General features: G+C 38.2%; 6 protein-coding genes across 6 annotated transcripts; 1 reads left to right on the forward strand and 5 right to left on the reverse strand.

Annotated features, from left to right (window-relative positions):
• Positions 1-224: 224 nt before the first annotated feature.
• LOC125211563 (ankyrin repeat-containing protein At5g02620-like) lies at positions 225-2662 on the forward strand. Its single transcript, XM_048111420.1, has 3 exons — positions 225-713; positions 1185-1600; positions 1679-2662. Exons 1-3 carry the CDS (start codon positions 257-259, stop codon positions 2597-2599), a joined length of 1794 nt encoding a protein of 597 aa, XP_047967377.1. The 5' UTR covers positions 225-256; the 3' UTR covers positions 2600-2662.
• Positions 2663-2706: 44 nt separating this feature from the next.
• On the reverse strand, positions 2707-4170 carry LOC125211564 (E3 ubiquitin-protein ligase ATL42-like). Its single transcript, XM_048111421.1, has one exon. It carries the CDS (start codon positions 4039-4041, stop codon positions 2806-2808), a length of 1236 nt encoding a protein of 411 aa, XP_047967378.1. The 5' UTR covers positions 4042-4170; the 3' UTR covers positions 2707-2805.
• A 770-nt stretch (positions 4171-4940) lies between these two features.
• LOC125210194 (carotenoid 9,10(9',10')-cleavage dioxygenase 1-like) lies at positions 4941-7591 on the reverse strand. The gene is made up of 9 exons (XM_048109765.1): positions 7559-7591; positions 6665-6955; positions 6401-6580; positions 6248-6326; positions 6087-6168; positions 5954-6016; positions 5432-5865; positions 5160-5362; positions 4941-5078 (listed from the first exon to the last, which is right to left on the reverse strand). The coding sequence occupies exons 1-9, from the start codon at positions 7589-7591 to the stop codon at positions 4941-4943; spliced, it is 1503 nt and encodes a 500-aa protein (XP_047965722.1).
• A 2392-nt stretch (positions 7592-9983) lies between these two features.
• LOC125212325 (carotenoid 9,10(9',10')-cleavage dioxygenase 1-like) lies at positions 9984-13421 on the reverse strand. The gene is made up of 11 exons (XM_048112455.1): positions 13294-13421; positions 13053-13193; positions 12854-12959; positions 11893-12152; positions 11617-11796; positions 11462-11540; positions 11309-11390; positions 11169-11231; positions 10660-11093; positions 10385-10587; positions 9984-10314 (listed from the first exon to the last, which is right to left on the reverse strand). Exons 1-11 carry the CDS (start codon positions 13399-13401, stop codon positions 10210-10212), a joined length of 1761 nt encoding a protein of 586 aa, XP_047968412.1. The 5' UTR covers positions 13402-13421; the 3' UTR covers positions 9984-10209.
• Positions 13422-15977: 2556 nt separating this feature from the next.
• Positions 15978-18508, reverse strand: LOC125212327 (exosome complex exonuclease RRP46 homolog). Its single transcript, XM_048112457.1, has 7 exons — positions 18171-18508; positions 17749-17862; positions 17290-17411; positions 16980-17052; positions 16816-16883; positions 16373-16505; positions 15978-16267 (listed from the first exon to the last, which is right to left on the reverse strand). The coding sequence occupies exons 1-7, from the start codon at positions 18274-18276 to the stop codon at positions 16146-16148; spliced, it is 738 nt and encodes a 245-aa protein (XP_047968414.1). The 5' UTR covers positions 18277-18508; the 3' UTR covers positions 15978-16145.
• On the reverse strand, positions 18321-20657 carry LOC125210195 (glutathione S-transferase T3-like). Its single transcript, XM_048109766.1, has 3 exons — positions 20558-20657; positions 19790-20456; positions 18321-18354 (listed from the first exon to the last, which is right to left on the reverse strand). Exons 1-3 carry the CDS (start codon positions 20655-20657, stop codon positions 18321-18323), a joined length of 801 nt encoding a protein of 266 aa, XP_047965723.1.
• Between the last annotated feature and the right edge of the window lie 2015 nt (positions 20658-22672).

A 22672-nucleotide genomic window follows, 5' to 3' on the forward strand; every position in this document is an offset into this window, starting at 1 on the left:
ATATGAGATATTTATTCACAGACGGAGTACATGACATCCAACTTCATTTAATCAAATGATAATACGTTGTCTCATAAAGTAGTATTTTTTTTTAATCAAATTAAAACTCACAACAAACCCAAAAAGGTTGCGTTTTGCAACTTGTCTCCGAACCTTCCTAATCATTTCCCCTTGTGGAAAAACCATGCATTAATCCTACAAAATAAATACTACCACACATCCACATTCACGAGCCACAGCTCCGCCGCATTCCGCCATGGACCGCCGCCTCCGAGAATCCGTGACGCGCGGCGATGTCCAGGCTCTCCGAGAACTGATCCGTCTCGACGAGAACTTGATGAAACAATCCTCTTTAGGGTCCCAAAGCAACACCATTCTCCACCTCGCGGCCATGCTTGGCCACGTGGACTACACGGCCGAGGTGGTGGCCGCGTGGCCGGAGATGGCCGCGGCTGAGAACGCCGAGCTGGAGACGCCGCTGCACCAGGCGTCCAGACAAGGCCACCTCGAGATCGTGAAGCTGCTGCTGGACACCGATCCGTGGCTGGCCTACAAGCTCAATTCAAGAAACGAGAGCGTCTTCTTCGCCGCCTGCCAGCGCGGCCGCCTTCTCGTCGCCAAGCATCTCGCCGAGAGCTTCCCCGCCCTGCTCATGCTGGAGTTGGATATGGAACTCACTTCCCTTCATGTTGCTGCTTCTTCTGGTTATACAGGTTCGCCTTTTTCGTTATTATTACTCCTTCAGTCTCATTATAAGTAGCTCGTTTTATTGTTACTGCACATTATGTTTGATATTGTCTGCTTTGGGCTAAACTCGCACATATTTGTTTTTGGGTCACTTTTAAAAGGACTCAAACTGATTGGGGTTGAACAACACTTTGTATATATACTGCTTTCAACTTCCTCCATTTTTCCTATGTGGGATGAGTTTGCAACCCAACAAACCTTTCCTCAAACCGAGATAAGAAGATAAGGAGAGTTTACTAAGTTTGAATTTTTTTTAGTGTAATAAGTAATTGACTTAAGTGGGACGACCCATAAAAGGAAACGAGGCACATTTACTAGAATGGTTTGTTTCTTGAAATAGTATAGTTAATAGAAGAAAAAATGAAAAGAAAAAAAGTTGTTTGTGTGGATGAATTGGATGTTTATGCTACGCTGCCTTGTGGTGTTTGGTAGTGCAGAGATAGTGAAGGAGATTGTGAATCGACAGCCGGATTTGGCGTGGAGAAGGAGCCCCCAAGGGTGGACTCCTCTGCACCTAGCCTGCAGCAAGGGCCATCTTGAGATAACAAGGGAGCTTGTGAAGCTGGACTCTGATCTCTGCTTGATCGAAGACGGAGAGGGGCGTACCCCTCTCCATTGCGCTGCTATCAAGGGCCGGATTAACATAATAGACGAGATCCTCTCTCTCAGCCTCGAGCTCTTCGAGGCCACCACCAAAAATGGGGAGACTGTCCTGCACTTGGCTGTCAAGAACAATCAGTATGAAGTTGTCAAGTACTTAACCGAGTCTCTCAACATGACTAAGCTTCTTAATATGCAAGAAAACGACGGAAACACTGTCTTGCACTTGGCTACTGCTGGGAAACTAACTGCTGTGAGTGAATCTTGATGTTTTTTTTATCATTTGTGGTTGTGGGACTGTCTCAAAGTTGAATCTTTTTATGGTTTTTAGATGGTTATATATCTGCTCAAAATCGGGATCGAGGTGAATTGCTTGAATGGGAAGGGATACACAGCTCTGGATGTGGTAGAATCGGATGCAAGTCACTCGGGTGCTCTGGCTATCGTGCCTGCATTGCTTGAGGCAGGAGCGAAGAGGTGTGATCAGCTCTCTCCCGGGATGAGAGACATCCAGCAGTTGGTCGAGTCGAGTTCTAGAAGGTTCAGTGAGGTTAGCCATAGGAAGCCACTGCCTTGGCCTAATACAACTCCACAGCACCAACGCCATCGCCACAAGAGTCACCACAGGGCTAGTAAGCTGGAGCTGCAGAACGAGGGGCTGAGGAACGCGAGAAAGACTGTGACCATCGTTGCAGTCTTGATTGCAACCGTGACATTTGCTGCGGGGATCAACCCCCCTGGTGGATTCAGCCAAGACAATGGGAAGGCTCTGAGGGGGGACAGGGCTGCTTTCAAGGTGTTCATGGTCTGTAACATAGCTGCATTGTTTCTGTCCGTGGGCGTGGTGAATGTTCTGGTGAGCATCATCCCCATCACGAGGAGGACGATGATGAAGCTCATGAGCGCCACGCACAAGGTGATGTGGCTGTCCACGTTGTTCATGACTGCAGCCTACATTGCTGCTATCTGGACCATCATGCCTGAGGATAAGGGGGCTCGTTGGGTGTCCGTGGAGCTGCTGGTGTTCGGAGGTGGGTGCTCGTCTGTGGTGTTCTCCGGGCTTGCTTGGCTGCTGGTCAGGCATTGGTACAACAAGTATAAATGGAGGAAGGCGAAGCTCAAGAGGATTAAGGAGGAAAGCCCGCATAGCAGCGTTAGCCGTGTTGATGAGCTGAGGATGATGAGAAGGAACCATGATAGTAGTACTAATTCAGATGTAGATAGCTCAGATCATGGCTATCATTTGTACTAGTTTTTTTCTGTTTTTGACAGAAAACTGCTTGGTTTTAGTTGTATGAGTAATGCAGTTTGCGTAGATTGAGATAATCGAGCTTTTATGTAGTCGATTGCAAGTATATATAACATCAAGAAAGTGTCATCAAAGTTCATGTATGAATTTCTAGATACAGTTTTGTGCCAACTATGATCTATTTGGTGAATAAAATATGCAGGATGGGTTCAGACATCCACCGTAGGTTGTCTGGCATCCGAGCTCGTTTCTTGACCAGAAAACCACTGAATGGTTCTCCTAGCTATAGGCAGCCAAAGCCTTCTAACTTTTTCATCTCTTTCTGAATTCACTGAAGTTGAGAATCCACTGATCCTGCTGCTGCTGCTTGAGTTCAGTTCTGTGAACCTCGACACGTTTGTAATTTCGGACATCGATCTTTTCTGGGACGGATCCAATGATTTAGACATCATGGCAGAGTCCAAATCAATGTTGGGATAGCCAGAGGTTTCACCAGAGCTAGTAATTTCAGTTCTTGAAACAATCTTGGACTCAAACAGCCTCTTCCTCTCCATATCCTCCTTGATCTTCGAGATATGCTCTTTGGCTGCATCCTCGTCGTTGAACCTCCCACTTGTGGACAGCCCTTTTCCCTCCATGACACTCAGCATCTCGGAGCTGAGAGACATCAGGTCCGAGGAGTTGACATCGCTCCACCTGCTCTTGTGAATGACATCTGATACAATGATCCTATGCTTGACATTGTGCAGATTCTGCGTTCCATCGCTCTGATTCTTGAATTCTTGAATCAACGGATCGTCTCTCCTCCCTCTAGCTAACTTCTGTAGTGTGTGGGCAAGGTTGAACCTCATTGACCTCCCTTGACTCTGCTCTCTTTGTATGAAGAACTCAAGATTAGGCTCCTCCCTCGAGCTGCTCGGGCATCTGAAGCTGCTGCTGTATCTCAAGCTCTTGATGTCTCCTGCATCGAACTTGTTCCTGCAGAGGGGGCAGCTGGAGTGATTCTCCAGCCATATGTCGATGCAGCTCATGTGGAAGGCGTGCCGGCATTTGGGCAGGAGACGAAGGAGCTCTGTGTCCTCGAATCTTGAGAGGCACACGGCACATTCTAAGCCTTCTTTCGAGCCTCTGAGTGAGGAGAATCTGAAGAAAGGGAGTGACTCTATGATGGTTTTGTCTACACCTGAAAACCGGGCTCTTGATCCAACGGCCCCGTTAGGGCCCTGTAGAAGATCAGACGGCTCGGATCTGATTCTGTGGCAGAACTTGGCATATGCCAGAATGAGGAAAGTGAGGCAGAACATGATGGATAGGACTACTAGCACAACTGGCATGCTCGGGCGGAGTGGATTTACGTCGCTCATATCGTGCTCGTTGGTTGTGTTTTGAGCTTCCACACATATCAGCAAGGACAGGACAGCAATCAGCTGTCTCAGATGAACCATTTTAGATGGATCTTTTCTCCAAATTTATCAATACTTTGCTTCACTCTTAGTAAGTTTGATGCAGTGTGATTCTTGATCATGAGTTGAAGAGATTATGTTAAGTCAAATTTAGTTATTAGCGATGATGATGCCTTTGGTTTACTCTTTATCTTTCTGTCAACTAAATCATATGTTTAATTTATTTTCAATAAAGCATCTTTGATTGATTGATGATGCCATTATCTTGTTGAAGCAAGAAGCCAAGATGTTACTTTCAACTGAAGGGCTTTTTGTATATTTTAATTAGAATTGTTGTCTGTTTATTGACCATAAAAATCGTTCTCTTATTTGTTACACCAATCTTTGTCAACTCTCCATTATTGAATTCTTAAATTATAGCATGTTGAAAATTGAAAACGGCTTCCAGATGTATCTTTCAGTGATAATATAATTTTTGTTTTCATACACAAAAGGACAACTCAATAAACAAATGCAACTATTGCCAATTGCCTTATAATTTGTCTAAATGGTCACTGGTTTACTAGCCCGTTGACTCACACACTACATCCGTGTTCTAAGGTGGTTGAGTCGAGAGCCAGCATTGCACGGAATTTTTTTCCAAACAACCCAACTCGCTGACAATGTCTAGTGGTGTGATAGTTTTCTATGTCTTGTAAAGCGTACATGTCTTTGCACATTCATAAAAGGATAAAAAGAGAAAAGTAGTTAAATACACAAGGAATCTTATTCATTTATGTACATACAAAGACATCAGTCAGTGAAATATTACAGATTTCTCAGTTTCTCTAATGGTCAAGATTTGGGACAGTCACTCCAAATCTTTGTCATAACACTTTAATGACACAAACATAGTACTACACCTGTCTTATCATTTTACAAAGTGATGACTATTTCATTATTTATCCTAATCTCTCATATAGTGTTTCTTCATAGTCAAATGGTACAAAAGCTCCATGAAATCCATAGGGCACTCTTGTTGGAAGATCGATTACAGCAACCGGCTCGTTGCAGAAATTCTTGGCATCAACGACGTACACCTACAAGAAAAATGTGACAAGATTCACCAAAAACTTCATCACTAAAACATAATCAAGACTGATTCTGTTATAGCTAGTTACATGAGATGTGTTCCTGTCTTCGTTATGTACGTATGCAATGATCCATCCATCATCCTCGTCTACACCACCCCTTTTAGCCACGAAAGCAGCACCCGTGCAGAAGGTGTTCCTCGGGAGCTTGTGGTGCTCGACCTTGATCTGCCCATCACATTGTTCCCTCTCTTGTAGGTGAAGTTTGGCCAGCCCTCCATATTTTGGTGTGCCTGGAACAATGTGTGAACCTTATTACGCCTATAAAAGCTCGATTTCTAGTTCAATATGACAGGACCTACCTGCCATGGAGCTGGCCTTTGAGCAGACAACCTGTGTGTAGCCATACTTGCATATTTTTCCAATATACTTATCATTGATGATTGGGAACTCCATGGAGTAATCCGTTCCCGTGAGGTTTCTCTCTGCCACCACGTTTCCCGTGAGCATGTTGAGCCTCCACTCATAAACACGCGAAAGAAATGGGGCGTCTGCACCAGTCTGCTCGAGCCCTTTTGAGAACCACTCATGCTTGTTAAGGCCAAAGTCGGGGCCTGGTATCATGGAGTCACGGGCCCTGCAAGCCAAGACAACTACCTCATCATCTTGCTCGTGGCAGTTGATAATGTGAAAGGTGCAGCCTGGCTCCACGTTGAACCACTTGACAGAATCGGCCTCTCCATAACGAGGCATGATGCCAATCCTTGCATATTCTTCCCCATTGTACTTTATTAGACTACAGGTGAGCAATCAATCAATCAATCAATTAAAAAATGGCTCTAGTTCTATCAGATAATGTTGTGATCAAGGCGTAGAACACTCACGGCCCGCCTTTTATCAGTCGATTTATGTTTATGGTCAGAGGAAAATCCATGATCACATTGTACCTGATCAAAACAAGGCTATCATAATTTAAGCCAAAAAATGAATATATTTTCCTATGCATCGAGCTCTTACCTCGTTGTGATTCCTATTTCGTGGCAAAGGCAGCATCTGTCTAATTCGAGATCAACTTTGTGAAGCAGTCTATCTCCATCAACTAAAGACAAACTTGTTGAAAATGATTCAACCACGAAAGTTTCAGTTATTGATAATGTAAAAGATAGTAGCCTTCATACCTGAGATCACTCCAAGCTCGAAGTAAGGCTTTTCCGGATGAATCCCCATAATCACTAGCTCTCCCGTGTATGGATCTCTCTGCATTGCTAAAGATTAATCGGTGCACAAAGGAAGCAGTAAAAGTAAAAAACACTTGAAATCAAGTTAGTTACCTTTGGATGGCTGGTAAATGGCCTATTCCAAGAACCATTCACATCCCAATTTCGCCCCGTTTCTAGTGTGAAAATGTCTATCTCTTGAGGGATATGATTCTCTGCAGCTGAGTAGAGCTTCCCAGAGTGCTCAAACACACTGGTGTTGCTTACATACTTGTTCACAAACCCGAATCTCAACTAACACGAAACAGAGAAATTGCCTAATCAGTGATCTCAACTCCAAAAAAAGGTCGAAAACCACATACTATTTGTGCTCCTCACATAGTTAAGAAGATAAGCAGACAGCAATGCTAGGGAATCTCCTTCTGCAGCCGGGAGAAATGCCGGTTTCTTCCTGGACTTTTCTAGCTTGAAAGTGTCTGTCTCAACATGTCTGTTTCTGTAGGAAATCTCCCATCTTCCATCACCATTTTTACAGAAGTATAAAACATGAAGCATGCCTTCTCCTTCTACCCAAGTGTGGCTAGACTTTCCAAATATGGAATTTGTCGATTTTAAACCTCCAAACAGGGGGTTTGACCCTGCACCAGAGGCAACATCATTATCTTTTGTCTAAAAAAATTCAAGAAACCTTAAAAAATGGAACAACATTCCATCTTACAACACTATCTAATGATCCCATATACGTGTAAGAATGGCCGTTGTATGCAAGAGACTGCCTTTTTACACATCCTAGACCTATTTTCCTTTCCAACTACGATTGATGCCACTAAATTTCTATTTGTTGTGGAGATGTTTGAGGTGGGGCGTATAGGTGGCAAGAATTGGTCAAAGGATAACACAAGAAACGGAACTTGCAAAGTGAAGCAAAATAAGTGAACAAGCATTATATGAATCGATATGTTTGTTTCATCGATTCAAACAGGAATTTTCGAAGCCTTATGCAGAGATCCTTGTAATGAGCTTTATTCTACATCAAACAAAAAAAGTTTTGACTTTTACTATAAAGATTCATACAATCTCTGAAGCTCCAACTATTTTTTATGAGAGATACGATCATTGTTATGTCACTGTCTACTTCATGATCAAAAACTTTAACAACTTGCATGCATTAATTTATGAACTACATAGTATTAGTATATATTTTTAATCTGTAAACAATAATTTCTGATTAACTAAGTACTATATCATATTAGAACTAACGAAGAAAGTTACCATTTCTGATGTAAACTCCTGCTGGAAAACCATCTGGTATCCTTCCGTTTATTGATTTTGTCACGTCTACTGCTTCTCCGATCTCTTCCACCGGAGCAAAATTGCTCTGTGCTCAAAATATTCACAAAAAATAGCATCTTTTTTTTTAAAAGACTGAAACTTTTATGAAACCAAATATTTGCATGAAATTTTCACAAAAAAAATAAAAATCTTTTTGCTGGTTATGGAAAAGATTGAAACTTTATGAATCCCTTTTGCATGAAATTTTCACATAAAATGGAATCTTTTTTGTTAGTTATGGAAAAGATTTAAACTTTATGAATCCCATTTGCATGAAATTTTCACAAAAAATGAAATCTCTTTTTTTAGTTAATAGTTATGGAAAAGATTGAAAGTTTATGAATCCCTTTTACATGAAATTTTCACAAAATGGTAATACTTTTTGTTGGTTATGGAAAAGAATGACACTTTATGAATCCCATTTGCATGAAATTTTTACAAACAATGAAATCATTTTTTGTTGGTTATGGAAAAGATTGAAACTTTATGAATCTCTTTTTGCATGAAAACTTCACAAAAATGAAATCTTTCTTTTTTTGGTTATGGAAAAGATTAGAACTTTATGAATCCCATTTGCATGAAGTTTTACCTGAGATGGGAGCAAGGGCTGATCTATAAAGTGGAATACAGAATCAACAAATGCATCCAACAATCTCAGTGAGGCCTCTTTGATCGTTTTTGACACTTGGAATAAAATGGGGTTGCTTTTGTGGAGCTCCTTCGACAATGGCTGTATAAATCCAGAGATTCTCATAAGCTTACATGTCAACACACACACTGAAACATACATGTATTGATAGCATACAAATATTTAAGCATTTCAAGAAAACCTTTAGAGTGGTAGTGGTGGAAGAATATGAGAGAGAAGAATGAGAATGATGGTTGATTTTAGGGGGATATGAAGGTCTAATTGAGGAGCAACTCACTCTAAAACTGCCCATCTCAACTATGTGTGTTTTATAGTTACATGTGTATATGTATATATAAAGGATAAGGTGTGGGTATTAGGATAAATCAATGCTATGCTATTCTAAAGAGATCTTTTTTTCTTGAGTCATGTTTTGTCGTTTCAAGAAGAATCTTTCTACCTTATAGTGGGGGAATCTATAGAATATAGGAGATTAGTTATACCAAACGTTGATACACAATTTGCTTTCAACAGATTAGCATATACTCCCCCGCCCACAGAAATAGGCTAAGTTTCAGTTTCTGTCATTTCCACAAAAATAGTTTATATTCATTTATAGAAATTTTTTCTCCTTTTCTTTTACATCATTTATAAGTCCCACTAACCATTACACTATTTCAACTATTCTTTCTTCTTCTCTCTTAACTTATGAATCGTCTATTAAAAACCTTATCATCCTCAAATAGTCTATTTCTATGGAACAAAAGTAGTACTGCGTGATGATATCCATATTCAATAGAAAATGTTTGACTATGTACATGAATCAACATCTCACATATCTAAATCTTGTTTAAATTAGATGAATTAAACATTTACATTTGCATGACTGCGAGTATCTCGATAAAAAAAATCAAGTTGTCGAAAATAAAATATGGTGGCATTATTTGCCAAATTTCAAATCATCATCAGTATGCTTGTCTTTTAAGAAATCATAGGGCATCTCCAATTAGCCTTGGCAACAATTAATACTAATAAAAGAGATCGATAACTCTTCAGTTTCACACAACACGATTTAAAGACAAGTGCTCAAATCAAATTAACCATAACTAACAAACTTATGAGATTATATAATTAATGAATAACAATAATAAAATTAATGTGAGAACGGATTATTCAAATGCAACTAGAGTGCGCCCCTCAATTTATTATCTTTGCTAACAACCAATTGGTTACTAGTTACTACTATGATAATACTATCACTTATCGGAAACATGGGAAATGCAAATTTAGACTGAGACGAGACAACCAAAACAAAAAAATAAATTGCGAAAGGTGCACAATTATCTTGTAAAAATAGTCACTACAACAAGGATTAACATTAACAATCAGCTTGTACTTGGCTTATGACAAACCATACAAACAGAAACATCATAAGAAGAGTTAACATTAACTACATTTATTTGGTTCTAACAAACAATACGAAAATAAACATCTAATCTTGTATTAATAGTCACTGGTTTACTAGCCCGTTGACTCACACACTAAGTTCGTGTTCTAAGGCGGTTGGATGGAAAGCCTTCATTGCACAGGATTTATTCACGAACGTGTACAACTCAACTCGTTGATAGCGTGTGATAGCTTTAAGAGAAACTGTCTTAATTCACTAGAGAAACTGTCTTAATTCACTAGAAACTGAGAATTCTTGTAAGATTTCACATTCATAATAGGGAAAAGTAGTTAAATAGTACAAAAAATATCTTATTAACTTGTGTATATACAAATACATTATACAGTGAAATCTTACAAGACTTCTCAGTTATTCTAATGTTCAAGAAATAAGACAGTCTCTCTTAATCTTTGTCCCAACACTTGAATGACACAAACACACTAAACTATATTGTTACATATCTTTGACAAAGTGATGACTATTGTTTCCTAATCTCATATAGTTGTTTATACACAGTCAAAATGGCACAAAAGCTCCATGAAACCCATAAGGCACTCTTCTTGGAAGATCGATTACAGCAACCGGCTCGTTGCAGAAATTCTTGGCGTCAACGATGTACACCTACAAGAAAAAAGTGTCAAGATTCGCCAAAAACTTCATCACTAAAACTGATTCTGTCATAGTTAGTTACATGAGATGTGTTCCTATCTTCATTATGTATGTATGCAACGATCCATCCATCATCCTCATCTGCGCCTCTCCTTTTGGCCACGAAAGCAATGCCCGAGCAGAAGGTGTTCCCCGGGAGCTTGTGGTGCTCGACCTTGATCTGCGCATCACATTGTTCCCTCTCTTGTAGGTGAAGTTTGGCCATCCCTCCATATTTTGGTGTGCCTGAAACAACGTGTGAACCTTAATACGGACTATAAAAGCTCGATTTCTCGTTAGAAATATGACAGGAGCTACCTGATGTGGAGCTGGCCTTGGAGCTGACCACCTGTGTGTAGCCATACTTGCATATTTTGCCAATATACTTATCATTGATGATTGGGAACTCCATGGAGTAGTCCGTTCCCGTGAGGTTCTTCTCTGCCACCACTTCGCCCGTGAGCAAGTTGAGCCTCCATTCATAAACACGCGAAAGAAATGGAGCATGTGCACCAGTCTGCTCAAGCCCTTTTGAGAACCACTCGTGCTTGTTAAGGCCAAAGTCGGGGCCTGGTATCATGGAGTCACGGGCCCTGCACGCCAAGACAACTACATCATCGTCTTGCTCATGGCAGTTGATGATGTGAAAAGTACAGCCTGGCTCCACGTTGAACCACTTGAGAGAATCGGCCTCTCCATAACGAGGCATGATGCCAATCCTTGCATATTCTTCCTCATTGTACTTTATTAGACTACAAGTGAGCAATCAATCAAAAATGGCTCTAGATTTATCAGATACTGTTATGATCAAGGTGAAGAACACTCACGGCCCGCCTCTTATCAGTCGATTTATGTCTATTGTCAGAGGAAAATCCATGATTACATTGTACCTGATCAAGACAAGGCCATCTATCATCATAAATGAAGCCAAAAATTGAATTAATTTTCCTCTGCAACGAGCTCTTACCTCGTTGTGATCCCTATTTCATGGCAAAGGCAGCATCTATCTAGTCCGAGATCTACTTTATGAAGCAGTTTATCTCCATCAACTAAAGAAAACTCATTGTAAATGATTCAACAATTCAGTTCTTAATAATGTAAAAGATTCTAGCATTCATACCTGAGATCACTCCAAGCTCGAAGTAAGGCTTTTCCGGATGAATCCCCATAATTACAAGCTCTCCCGTGTCTGGATCTCTCTGTGTTGCTAAAGATTAACAGATGACGAAGCAAACAGTAAAAGTGGAAAAAAAAACATGAAATCAAGTTAGTTACCTTTGGATGGCTGGTAAATGGCCTATTCCAAGAACCATTCACATCCCAATTTCGTCCCGTTTCTAATGTGAAAATGTCTATGTCTTGAGGGATATGATTCTCTGCAGATGAGTAGAGCTTCCCAGAGTGCTCAAACACACTGGTGTTGCTCAGATACTTGTTCACAAACCCAAATCTCAACTAACACAAAACAGAGAAATCGCCTAATCAGTGATCTCAATTTGAAAAAAAAGGTCAAAAGCCACCTAATTTTTAGTACCAATATGTAATCCTCACATAGTTAAGAAGATAAGCAGACAACACAGCTAGAGAATCTCCTTCTATAGCCGGGAGGAACGCCGGTTTCTTCCTAGCCTTTTCTTGCTTGAAAGTGTCTGTTTCAACATGTTTGTTTCTGTAGGAAATCTCCCATTTTCCTTCACCATTTTTAGAGAAGTATAAAACATGAAGCATGCCTTCTCCTTCTATCCAAGTGTGGCTAGACTTTCCAAATATGGAATTTGTCGATTTTAGACCTCCAAATAGGGGGTTTGGCCCTGCACCAAGGCAACATTATCATCTTTTGTCAGGAAAATTCAAGAAACCTCAAAAAAATGGAACATTCCATGTTACAACACTAAGTAATACTCCCACATACGTGTAAGAAAGGCTATTGTAGGAAATAGACCGTACCTTTTTACACATCCTAGACCTATTTGTCCGTTCCAACTACAGAAGGGAATGATGCCACTGAACTTCTATTTCTTGTGGAGTTTTTTTGAGGCAGGGTGTATAGGTGGCAACGAGTAAGAATCAAGCAGATATGACAGAATCATCATAGGATAACACAAGAAACGGAACTTGCAAAGTCAAGCAGAGCAAGTAAACAAGAATTATATGATTGTATATACTTGTTTCACTGATTCAAACAGGAATTTTTGGAGCCTTATGCATAGATCCTTGTAATGAGCTTTATTCTACGTCAACAAAAAATTAATTCTCTAGTTCTGGCTTTTACTACTATAAAGATTCCTACAATCTCCAAAACTCCAACTATATGAGAAAAAAATCATTGTTATGTCACTGTCTACTTCATGATCAAAGACTTACCTTTTCGGACATAAATCTGCTTTACGAAAACAACTGCCAGCACAAATTTATGCACTAGATATAAATTATTAATATACTATTTGTAATCCGAAAACAATCATTTATAAAAAACTAAGAATATCATATTGGAACTAACGAAGAAAGCTACCATTTCTGATGTAAGCGCCCGCCGGAAAACCATCCGGGATCCTTCCATTTATCGATTCTGTCACGTCTACTGCTTCTCCGATCTCTTCCACTGGAGCAAAATTGCTCTGTGAATGAAATGTTCTCAAAAAATGAAATCTTTCTTTTTTGGTTATGGAAAAGACTGAAACTTTATGAATCCCATTTGCAAGAAGTGTTACCTGAGATGGGAGTAATGGCTGATCAATAAAGTGGAATACAGAATCGACAAATGCATCCAACAATCTCAGTGAGGCCTCTTTGATCGTTTTTGACACTTGGAGCAAAATGGGGTTGCTTTTGTGGAGCTCATTCGACAATGGCTGTATATCCAAAGATTCTCATAAGCTTACATGTCAGCACACACTGAAACACACATGTATTGACAGTAGACAAATATGTAAGCATTTGAAGAAAGAATACCTTGAGAGTGGTGGAAGAATATGAGAGAGAAGAAGAATGAGAATGATGGTTGCTTTTAGGGGGATATGAAGGTCTAATTGAGGAGCAACTCACTCCAAAACTGCCCATCTCAATTATGTGTCTGTGTGTGTTTGACATGTATATATGAAAAGAATAAGGTGTGGGTTTTAGGACAAATCAATAAGTAGTAGTATAGTACTCCATTTTTGAAGATATCTTATTTTCTTGAGTCATGTTTTGTCGTTTCAAGAAGCATCTTTCTGCCTTCTACAGTTGGGGAATCTATATATGGCAAATGGCATGGAGTTTATAAAGTTATATTAATTAAACGTTAATACACATCATTGTTTTTGACAGATGAACACATGTCTAAATTAAATAGTAGTAGTAGTAAAAGAGATTGACTTTTGATCAGCGACATCTCACATATCTAAATCTTGGTTGTGATGAATTAAACATTTACATATGCATCGGTTGCTGCGAAAATCTCGAAAAAAAGAGATTCAAAAAAAAAGAAAAAAAAATTTGTGGCACTATTTTCAGCTTTCAAGTCATTAGTTTGTTTGCCTTTATAGAAAAACATAAGGTAATATAACTATATTTGACTTATTGGATGGAGGAAATTAAGTGTCTAACCAAGTGAATAGCGTTGGATTGGTCTAAAAATTTGAATAAAATTAATTATCTTTGTTAACAAGCAATTGGTTATGATAATACTATCACTTATTGGGAGCATGGGAAATACCAATTTTGATTGGGACAAGAAACAGCCAAAACAATAGAATTGCGATATGTGCACAATTAATCTTGTATTAATAGTCACTACAAGAAGGATTAACATTAACACCTGTATTTGGATGCAACAAACCATACAAACAGAAACATCATAAGAAGAATTAACTTTAACTACTACATGTGTTTGGCTGCAACAAACCATACGAACATAAACATCTAATCTTGTATTAATAGTCACTGCAACATGTATTAACATTATATAACAACTTGAATTTGGGTGCAATAAACTATACAAGCAGAAAGATCTTAAGAAAGGAGAAGGAAGAATTAACATTAACAACTTGTTTTTGGCTGCAATGAACCATCTAAACATAAACATCTAATTATCTTGTCTCAATACTCACTACAACAAGGATTAGCATTAACTCTTACTATTTGGCTGCAATGAACTATACAAATAGAAACATCTTAAGGAGAGGGAATGATTGACAATAACAAATTGTAGTTGGGTGTAACAAACCATACAAACAGAAACATCTTAAGAAAGAAGGGGGAAAGGGATTAATAAACTAGTCTACTACAGTAAAAATTAGTCATCTTTTTTTAATAACAAAAATTATAAAGTTACTTACACAAAGAATTATTTAGAAAAATGGTTTTATTACAAGGGCTTGTTTGATTTGGCCATTAACAAGTGTTTGATGGCGGTGGCAAAGGGCGAGAGGAAGAGCAAGGCTCAGGAGACGAGTCTTGCCAACCTGGCTGCGGCTCGACAACTTGAATGAAGTAGGCTTGTCGTATAAGGAGGAGTTCATAGCAATGTTACAAGATCGGGATGAACAGACCTGCGAATGTTGAAACCATGGCAAATCTATTCGTAAAAACTAACTACTTCAGACTTTAGTATTTTTTTTCATTACTTGAATGAGTGGATTTGATCTGCAATTTAGCTGCTTTGGTAGAAGATTGCACATTTGTTGAGGATTAAATGTTAATGTGGGTATTTCTCTGAGCTTGATTGCATCTTTTGTGATCTTTTTGATGTATAAGTTGGCCTAAGTTTTGTATGTTACTAAGATTCATGTTTAGTTAGTAAATGTTGTTGTAAGCTTATTTCTTGGAATATTATTGTCTTGTTTACATAGATGAGAACTTGGAAAATTGTACTTGGGTTGGTTGAGAAGATTTGCTTGTTTTGAAAAGATCTGTTCTCCTTGGCCAGTAAATTAGGATGAATATTTTGTTTACTGAATTTGCCTTCATTTTATGTTTGCTTAATAAATTTTGTCTACATTTTTGTTTGTTTCATGACTTTGTTCTTTTTTATTTGTCCTAATCATGATGAACCATTACTAAGAATGAAATCACATTTTTCTCTACTTTATTCCCTCTCTCTTAACTTACTCTCTCCACTTCACACACAAAATAAAATTGCATAAATTCCCGTGTCGTCCAAGGAAGGGGTCATCTTCCTTAGCACAGAGGGAGTACTCCCTTCGTCCCACAAAAGATGTCACACTTTCCTTTTTAGTTTGTCCCACAAAAGATGTCACATTTCCATTTTTTGAAAAAGTTCTCTCACATAAATATAAAAATAATATTTTCTCTCTCCATTTAGCACACAAAATAAAACCTCCTAAAATCTCGTGCCGTCCCACAAGTGTGACATCTTTTGTGGGACAGAGGGAGTATATTTTGTTAAAAAATTATTCTGTATGAAATTCAAGGTTTAGAGCTATTTTAAGAAAGAGATTGATTTAAATGATGACTTTTTATGTGGCTATTTGTTAGTAGTAGTATTAAACATAATTAGCATATGATCACACCGCTTTATCAATTAAAGATTTTAAGTAAATCAAACAAATGTAAAATCAATTTAGCTACCAGCCTTCTCAAACAATACTTGAAATCTGTAAGGTATTAATCATGATCATAAAAATTCGAATCAATAACAAACAACGAAGCATAAACCATATAGTATATCCAAAAAGTACAACAGTGCAATTAATAAACCTAAAACAATTTGGAAACATTACTCTATATCTAAAAACATACTAGTATTTTAATACCCATCAATATGATTTTCACTTGTATTGTTGTTTTGGCTGCAACAAAGTTCAAGCTGCCTTGGATGAGTAGTTACCTCCTGCAGATTGTGATCGCATTTTCTTTTTCAGAATATTGGATAACGGAGTAATTGCAGCTCGTCCTTGTTCTACGCAGTGAAAGTAATCATCCACTGTATAAATAACAATTAGCCGCACGCATGAAGATATTAGTACATTGCAGTTTTGAAATATACTAACAAATGAGAAAGTTGCAAGATAGGAACAAGCCAGATTACCTGTCATTACACCGTGTGTAAGAGACGTAATGATCTCTTGCTCTGTTGATTTTGTGGTTGCAGGTGTTGATTCTTCAGGGGTTATTGAATGAACTGAGCTGGGAAATACTAAGCATACAAAAGCCTTCATTTTCTGCCACAGTAAACTACCATGTCAAACAAGAGGCACTTTTTATAGACATAAATGGAATGCACCAAATGTCAGATTACAAGTCTTTTGAAATTACAAAACTACAAACAGAAAAACATGGGATGAGTTTCACTTTGCTTGTAAGTGAGGAATGGAACTACTGGGGAGGTATATATCCGACAGGAAACTTCATAGAAACTACCAGAAACTTCACAAAAAACTAGCACGAAAGAAATGACAGGTTCCACAGGTCTACGATAATAAGGAAGAAATGAAGTTACGAACTAGAATGAAAAAATTATATCAAGATTACCTGTTCTTCTAGCTTGCTCGGATCCAATAATATTTGCCCACTTTCAGTGAGACAACAGCATAAGGAGACTAGAGGAAAAGAATGCAACACCATCAGAACTCTACTCAGTCTATAAAATCTGGATTATAGGAACATAAGAAAGAAACACTACTACAATGTATTACCTGCAAGAGATTTCAAAGGGATACCAGCATCTACAAGAGCAGCACACGTTGCATGTATGGCACATGGAAGAAGCTTACAAATGCTTGGTCAAAGAATCCAGAAGTTTATAGGACTATTAAATGAGGGAGAGAAACAGAGATGTTGGACACTGTATGCAACCAAACCAGACAAGAAAAACAAGGATGTGTAACAAGATTCATATTTTAAAAACAGTTAGGAGTAACATTGACTTTTTTGCCTTGTGAGTGATTCAAATCAAAAGGCAGAATCCCATATATTAGAGAAAACAAACAAACCGGGGAAGGATACAGAACCATCATCATGAACAACCTGAACTATTATTGATGTGTTGGTGTTGGGATGAACGGTCAAAAGGCAGATATTTTGCAATGTTCTCTTCAATATCATCTCAAACTCCTTTTCAATTTTTCCTGACAAATTCCCATATCCAAAAATTAGCCAATGGCACATCAACTATGAGTTGCAATCAGATAAATTAATTTTAAAAAGCACAAACAGTTATTATCCCTTAGGGACACATAACAGAACATAATAAAAAAAACATAGCATAATACCAGCAAAACCTAGAAGCTCAAACTGAATGAAATACATCAAGCTTTATACTAGAGAGTTTAATATGAAAGTATGCTAGAATACATATGTTGCATAACCTCAGTTTCTTCTCACAAAATTGCAAACATTCAAATGGGAACTGGCATCGCTGGCTACACAGATACGAAATCATTAACACTGTATATGAATTCTCACCAATCTGTCCCGTTTTGGCTTTCCAGATGACTTCAATGCAAGCTTTCTCAGGGTTCTCATTCTTCTTTGTCCCGGCTTTAGGTCCAAAAACAGCAGCAAGCACCCTAGTCTCTCCTGAAACATAGCAAATGTAAACTAGAAACAATTCTACATAAACTTAATTAAGAAATTGCAATAAGGAACTCTGGGTTTGATATTGATTAGCCCTAAATAAAATTTCCTACGCATTTTTAGGTCATCACCAAAATCAGTACCAACTTAAGAAATGCAATGCCGCAATGACAATCAAAATCTCAGAATCGAAGCTTTTACTGTTAAAATCATTAACGAGGCAACTACAATCAAAGCGAGCTCACACCTAATCGAAAAAACAAAAACCTAAATGTAGAAAAAGAGGAAAAGGGGGGAAAAATGAGTTGTACCGTGAGAACAGCTAGCGGAGCCATGGGCGCGGCTGAGGACGTCGCGAGAACAGTCAATTGGTCTCAGCTGGTTAGCACCACGCCCACCTGCTCTCTCTATATCCATTGATATGCGCTCTCTGTAATATTTTCACAAATCACAATTGAAGATCAATTTTTCTGAAGCTTTTCTCTCTGTTCCAAGCTAAATTGAAGATTTAACAAAAAATTCTCTGAAGCTGAAGCTCAAATCTAGGGTTTTGGCAACAAGGGTTTAGCGGGAAGATGAACAACAGTATGAGAAGCTAAAACCGCAATTCGAGATCTAGCACTTTTTTTCCTCTTTTCTTTTTTTTTTACTAATAATAAATTTTGGTAGCTTGTTCTATAAATTAATACGCGAAAACTAGTACTACTCCTTTCCGCATTAACTGTAGCACGCATTTGTACATTAATTTTATGAAAATGATAATAATAAATAGTTAAAATTGAGAAATAGTAAAATAAGAGAAAGACTAAAGTAGAGAATAGTTTATGTATATTATTCACTTTTATTTTAATAATTTTGACTTAAAAAATTTATTATATTTTTATAAAATGAATACAGAGATGCAAATGTGATAGCTAATGCGGGACGGGAGTATTTTAAGGGGGTGTTCGGTTGGCAAGACTAAATCTCATGATTAAATATGTGTCATGTTTGATTGATAAAATTGACCCCCACAACTTAATCTTAGATAGATAGTCTCATGATAATTAGTCATAGCCTCCCCCTCCAATTAAAATAATCCCACAACTTAATTATAGATGGATAGTCTCATGATAAATAATAATAACAATCGAACGCCACCTAATAGTACTACTAGTAGTCAATAGATCATTTTATTATGAAATTGGGAATGTCAACAAAAAGGGCAAAAAGTTCCAAAAACGAAATTACACTACTTATCCTGATACTATTGGTTCTAACAAAATTTTCTCCATGCTAGAAATATGCATACCCAATTCTCCGAAGGTGTTTTAGGCCATATGTATCCTCGTCTCTTAACCGTCTCATCTCTTCATTATTAATGGGCCTTATTGTACTTTTCAACTCATCTCTTAACTAAGAGACAACACATGCATCCCTCCATCTTTTAACCATCTCATCCCTTAACTATTCATTCAATTCATTTTAAATTTTTATTTCCAATTTAAAGGCCTAAAAAATAAAAAAAATACATAATTAAAATCCTAAAAAAAAATTTAAAATACATAATTAAAATCCTAAAAAAATTTAAAATACAATAATTAAAATACTCTAAATTAAATTATAAAAACTACTCCGCCGGCGAATCATCCCCCGAAGTCGGCGGTGCACCCAAGTTAGATCGAGTCTGAATACCAAGTTGAGCTTTCAAATGCGCAATTCCGTCCCATATGGGTTTCAAATTGGGGAGGACTCATTTTTGAAGTGTCAGCCATCGTGGCGACCAGGTACATGGACATTAGGGTGTTCGAGCCCGTGCCCGTGCCGGAGCCCGAGCCCTCGCCCGCCTGGCTTGATTCGCCGCGGCCCCTCCCCCTCCCTCTCCCTCTCCCTCTCCCCCTCGCTCTCGCCGCCTTCGCCGCCTTGGTCCCTTGCGGCCGACGCCGTGAACCGGAAGAAGACTCCCCCTGTATCATCGGTTGGCGTGCCCTCTTGTGAGGTGTTGCCTTCGCCGCCATCACTAGACGAGTAGTGGCCACACGCCGTGTGCTTTGTGCGTTTTGAGCCCGAGCCCGACTCGACACCTCCAACCCACCTTTCAAGGTGGTGGACGTGCGACCAAACTTCGACATACTTGAAATCTTTACCGACGTCGTCTTTGAAGACCCGCAACGCCGCTCTCAGAATGTCGGCTCCACTGGCTCCGCTTTGGTAATTCGCCTCTTCTGCCCTGTATATCGCACAAAATTTTTTGACATCTTTGTCGCATCGGTCCCAGTGACTGCGGAGCATCTTCACGTTGCGGGTAAAGGTCTTCTTCGCTCTTCGTGCGTTGTAAACTTCGGTGACTTTATTCCAGAAGCACAAGTGGGTTTGTTGATTCCCGACGACGGGATCGTACGAGACTCTGATCCAAACGTCGTAGAGCGCCAACATCTCCTTTTCGCTGTATGGATGACGGCCGCCGTCCCCCACAAAGTCGTGGTGGTCGCCCTCTTCCTCCTCGGCATTGACGCCGATCCTGCCGGAGCCTCCACCTATTGGCCAGTCGGGCAAAGTGCGTTCAGGCGGCAAAAAATTCTCCGAGAATTTGGGATAATCCCAGCGATTGCCCGTACCTGGGGGGAGGGACGATAGTATGCATCCACATCAAAATTTGGTGTTTGGTACGCCGGCGGAGTCGTCGAGGCTTAGGTGCCCGGCGACGAACCGGGAGTACCCAAAAAGTTGTACATGCTCGCCCAATCGTCGAACGAGTTCAAGTCGAACCCGCCGGAGCGCCGCCTGCCGCCACTGCTGGAGTTTCCATCGCCGGACATTTTTTCAACAATTGGAGAGAAAAGAATAGATTAGTGTAGTGTTTGTGTGTAAAATGGGGAATGGAAGAGGAATGGAGTATTTATAGAATAATAACAGAAAAAAAATGAAAAAATCAATCGTTTGCAACGGTCTTTTGACCGTTTAATTTTTTTTTTGAATTTTTTGAATTTTAAAAAAAAATAAAATAAAAATTATTACGTCATAATTCCGCCATCCGCCAGCGCGCGCCACGTGGCCCGCACGCGTGGCTCGCCAGCTCGAGGCCGGCCTCTTCCGCACGCGTCACGCGACGAGATGTCTCGTCTCGACGAAACGAGACCAGCGTCGCAACGCTGTCTCGATGCTGTCTCGTCTCGTCGAGACGAGACCGAGACAACATCAAGCCGCGATGCGGATGCTCCTTTACTCTCATCTTTAAAAAGAGTACGAGTTTTCAAAAGAAACTGATGAAATAAGAAAGAAGAAAAAAAATAGGTAAAATAAGAGAGATAGTGGGAAAAAGTGAATAAAGTATAGAAGAGAGTAAATAAAATATGCAAGATAAAATTTTCATTTTTAGAAATATGACTATTTATTGTTGATATCCTAAAATGGCAAAATAAAATTATTTTTTTTGAACAGAATGAGTATAATTCAGTCTAATTCATTTATACATATAAAAAAGGGAAGTTTTTGGAAAATTAATCAAAATGTCATTGTAATTTATAATATCATATACTAACAAATATATTATTTAATATCTAATGGGACAGAGAGAGGGAGTATATAATTACTTTTTAAATTTTTTTACCTTTTAACTTTCCATTTTCTTGTAACCACTATTAGTTTAATAATTGTTAGAAAGTTGTTTAATTTTATGCGATATAGATGAATATCACTATTCAATTCATTTATCTATTTTCTCTCATTTGTATAATTGCATTCTTGCATCATAGCATTGAGTCCACATTCGTTTTATATCCTTTTTCATTTCATTTATTTTGTTCTATATATTAATCTTTGCGAAACTAAAAATGTTTGTTTTCGACATTAATTAATATACTATAAAATACACAAAGTTAGAATTTTCTATTTTTAAAAATATAAGAATTGAGCTCAATGTCCAATATCCCAGTCGAAAGCAAAACGTGATAAAGGAAGTCAAGTGGGCAGCCATGGTATTTTAGGGTGCAGTGATGGTAGGTTTATCATTTATGTATGGGAAGGGAAATGGAAGAAGTGTATGTAGATGGTAGTTAGATATTCCCTATGTTCCTGATTAATTGTCACTCTTTAACTGGGCACGGATTTTAAGAAATTTAAAGAAAAGTTAGTTGAAAAGGTTAGTGGAATGTGAGACACTTTTTTATATTGGTTTTATAATAAAATGTGAGTAAAGTGAGTTTGTGGGATGTGGGACCTACTTACCATTTATGGTAAAAATAAAGTGTAACAATTATTGAGGGACGGACCGAAATGGAAAAGAGTGACAATTAATCGGGGACGGAGGGAGTAACTTTTTTTTACCTTATTTTTCTTGTAATTGATAAATTAAGTTCAATTTAAATTTATCAGTGAATGGAATATATGATTATTAATTAATAATATTACTTTTTTATTATAAAAAATTAAATTAATCTATCTATACATATATAAAATGAAAATTTTGGAGAAAAACAAAAATGTTATTGAATACTCATTTCATAAAGTTGAAACATAAAAAAAATTAGATTTTCTAATGTATTAAATAAAATGGATACACTTCAAATGAGGCGACGTGAAAATGTATTGAAGTTATAACTTTAATTATAGTAAATTGCATTTTCATATCGGGTTTATTATACATTAAAGTCATAATCGATCGGTTTTGTATATATTTTACTTTTAATTATTTTGATTGATTCTAATATTTTTTAATTATTTTGATATTAAATTAATGTTGTAATGGTTAATTGGATACATGAAGACATGAGTGAATCTATTTTATCAATAAAAAACTTTAATTATGTTCATTTAATTCTACAAGCAAACGTAG

This window comes from Salvia hispanica, chromosome 3 (assembly GCF_023119035.1).
Source record: "Salvia hispanica cultivar TCC Black 2014 chromosome 3, UniMelb_Shisp_WGS_1.0, whole genome shotgun sequence".
NCBI lineage: Eukaryota > Viridiplantae > Streptophyta > Magnoliopsida > Lamiales > Lamiaceae > Salvia > Salvia hispanica.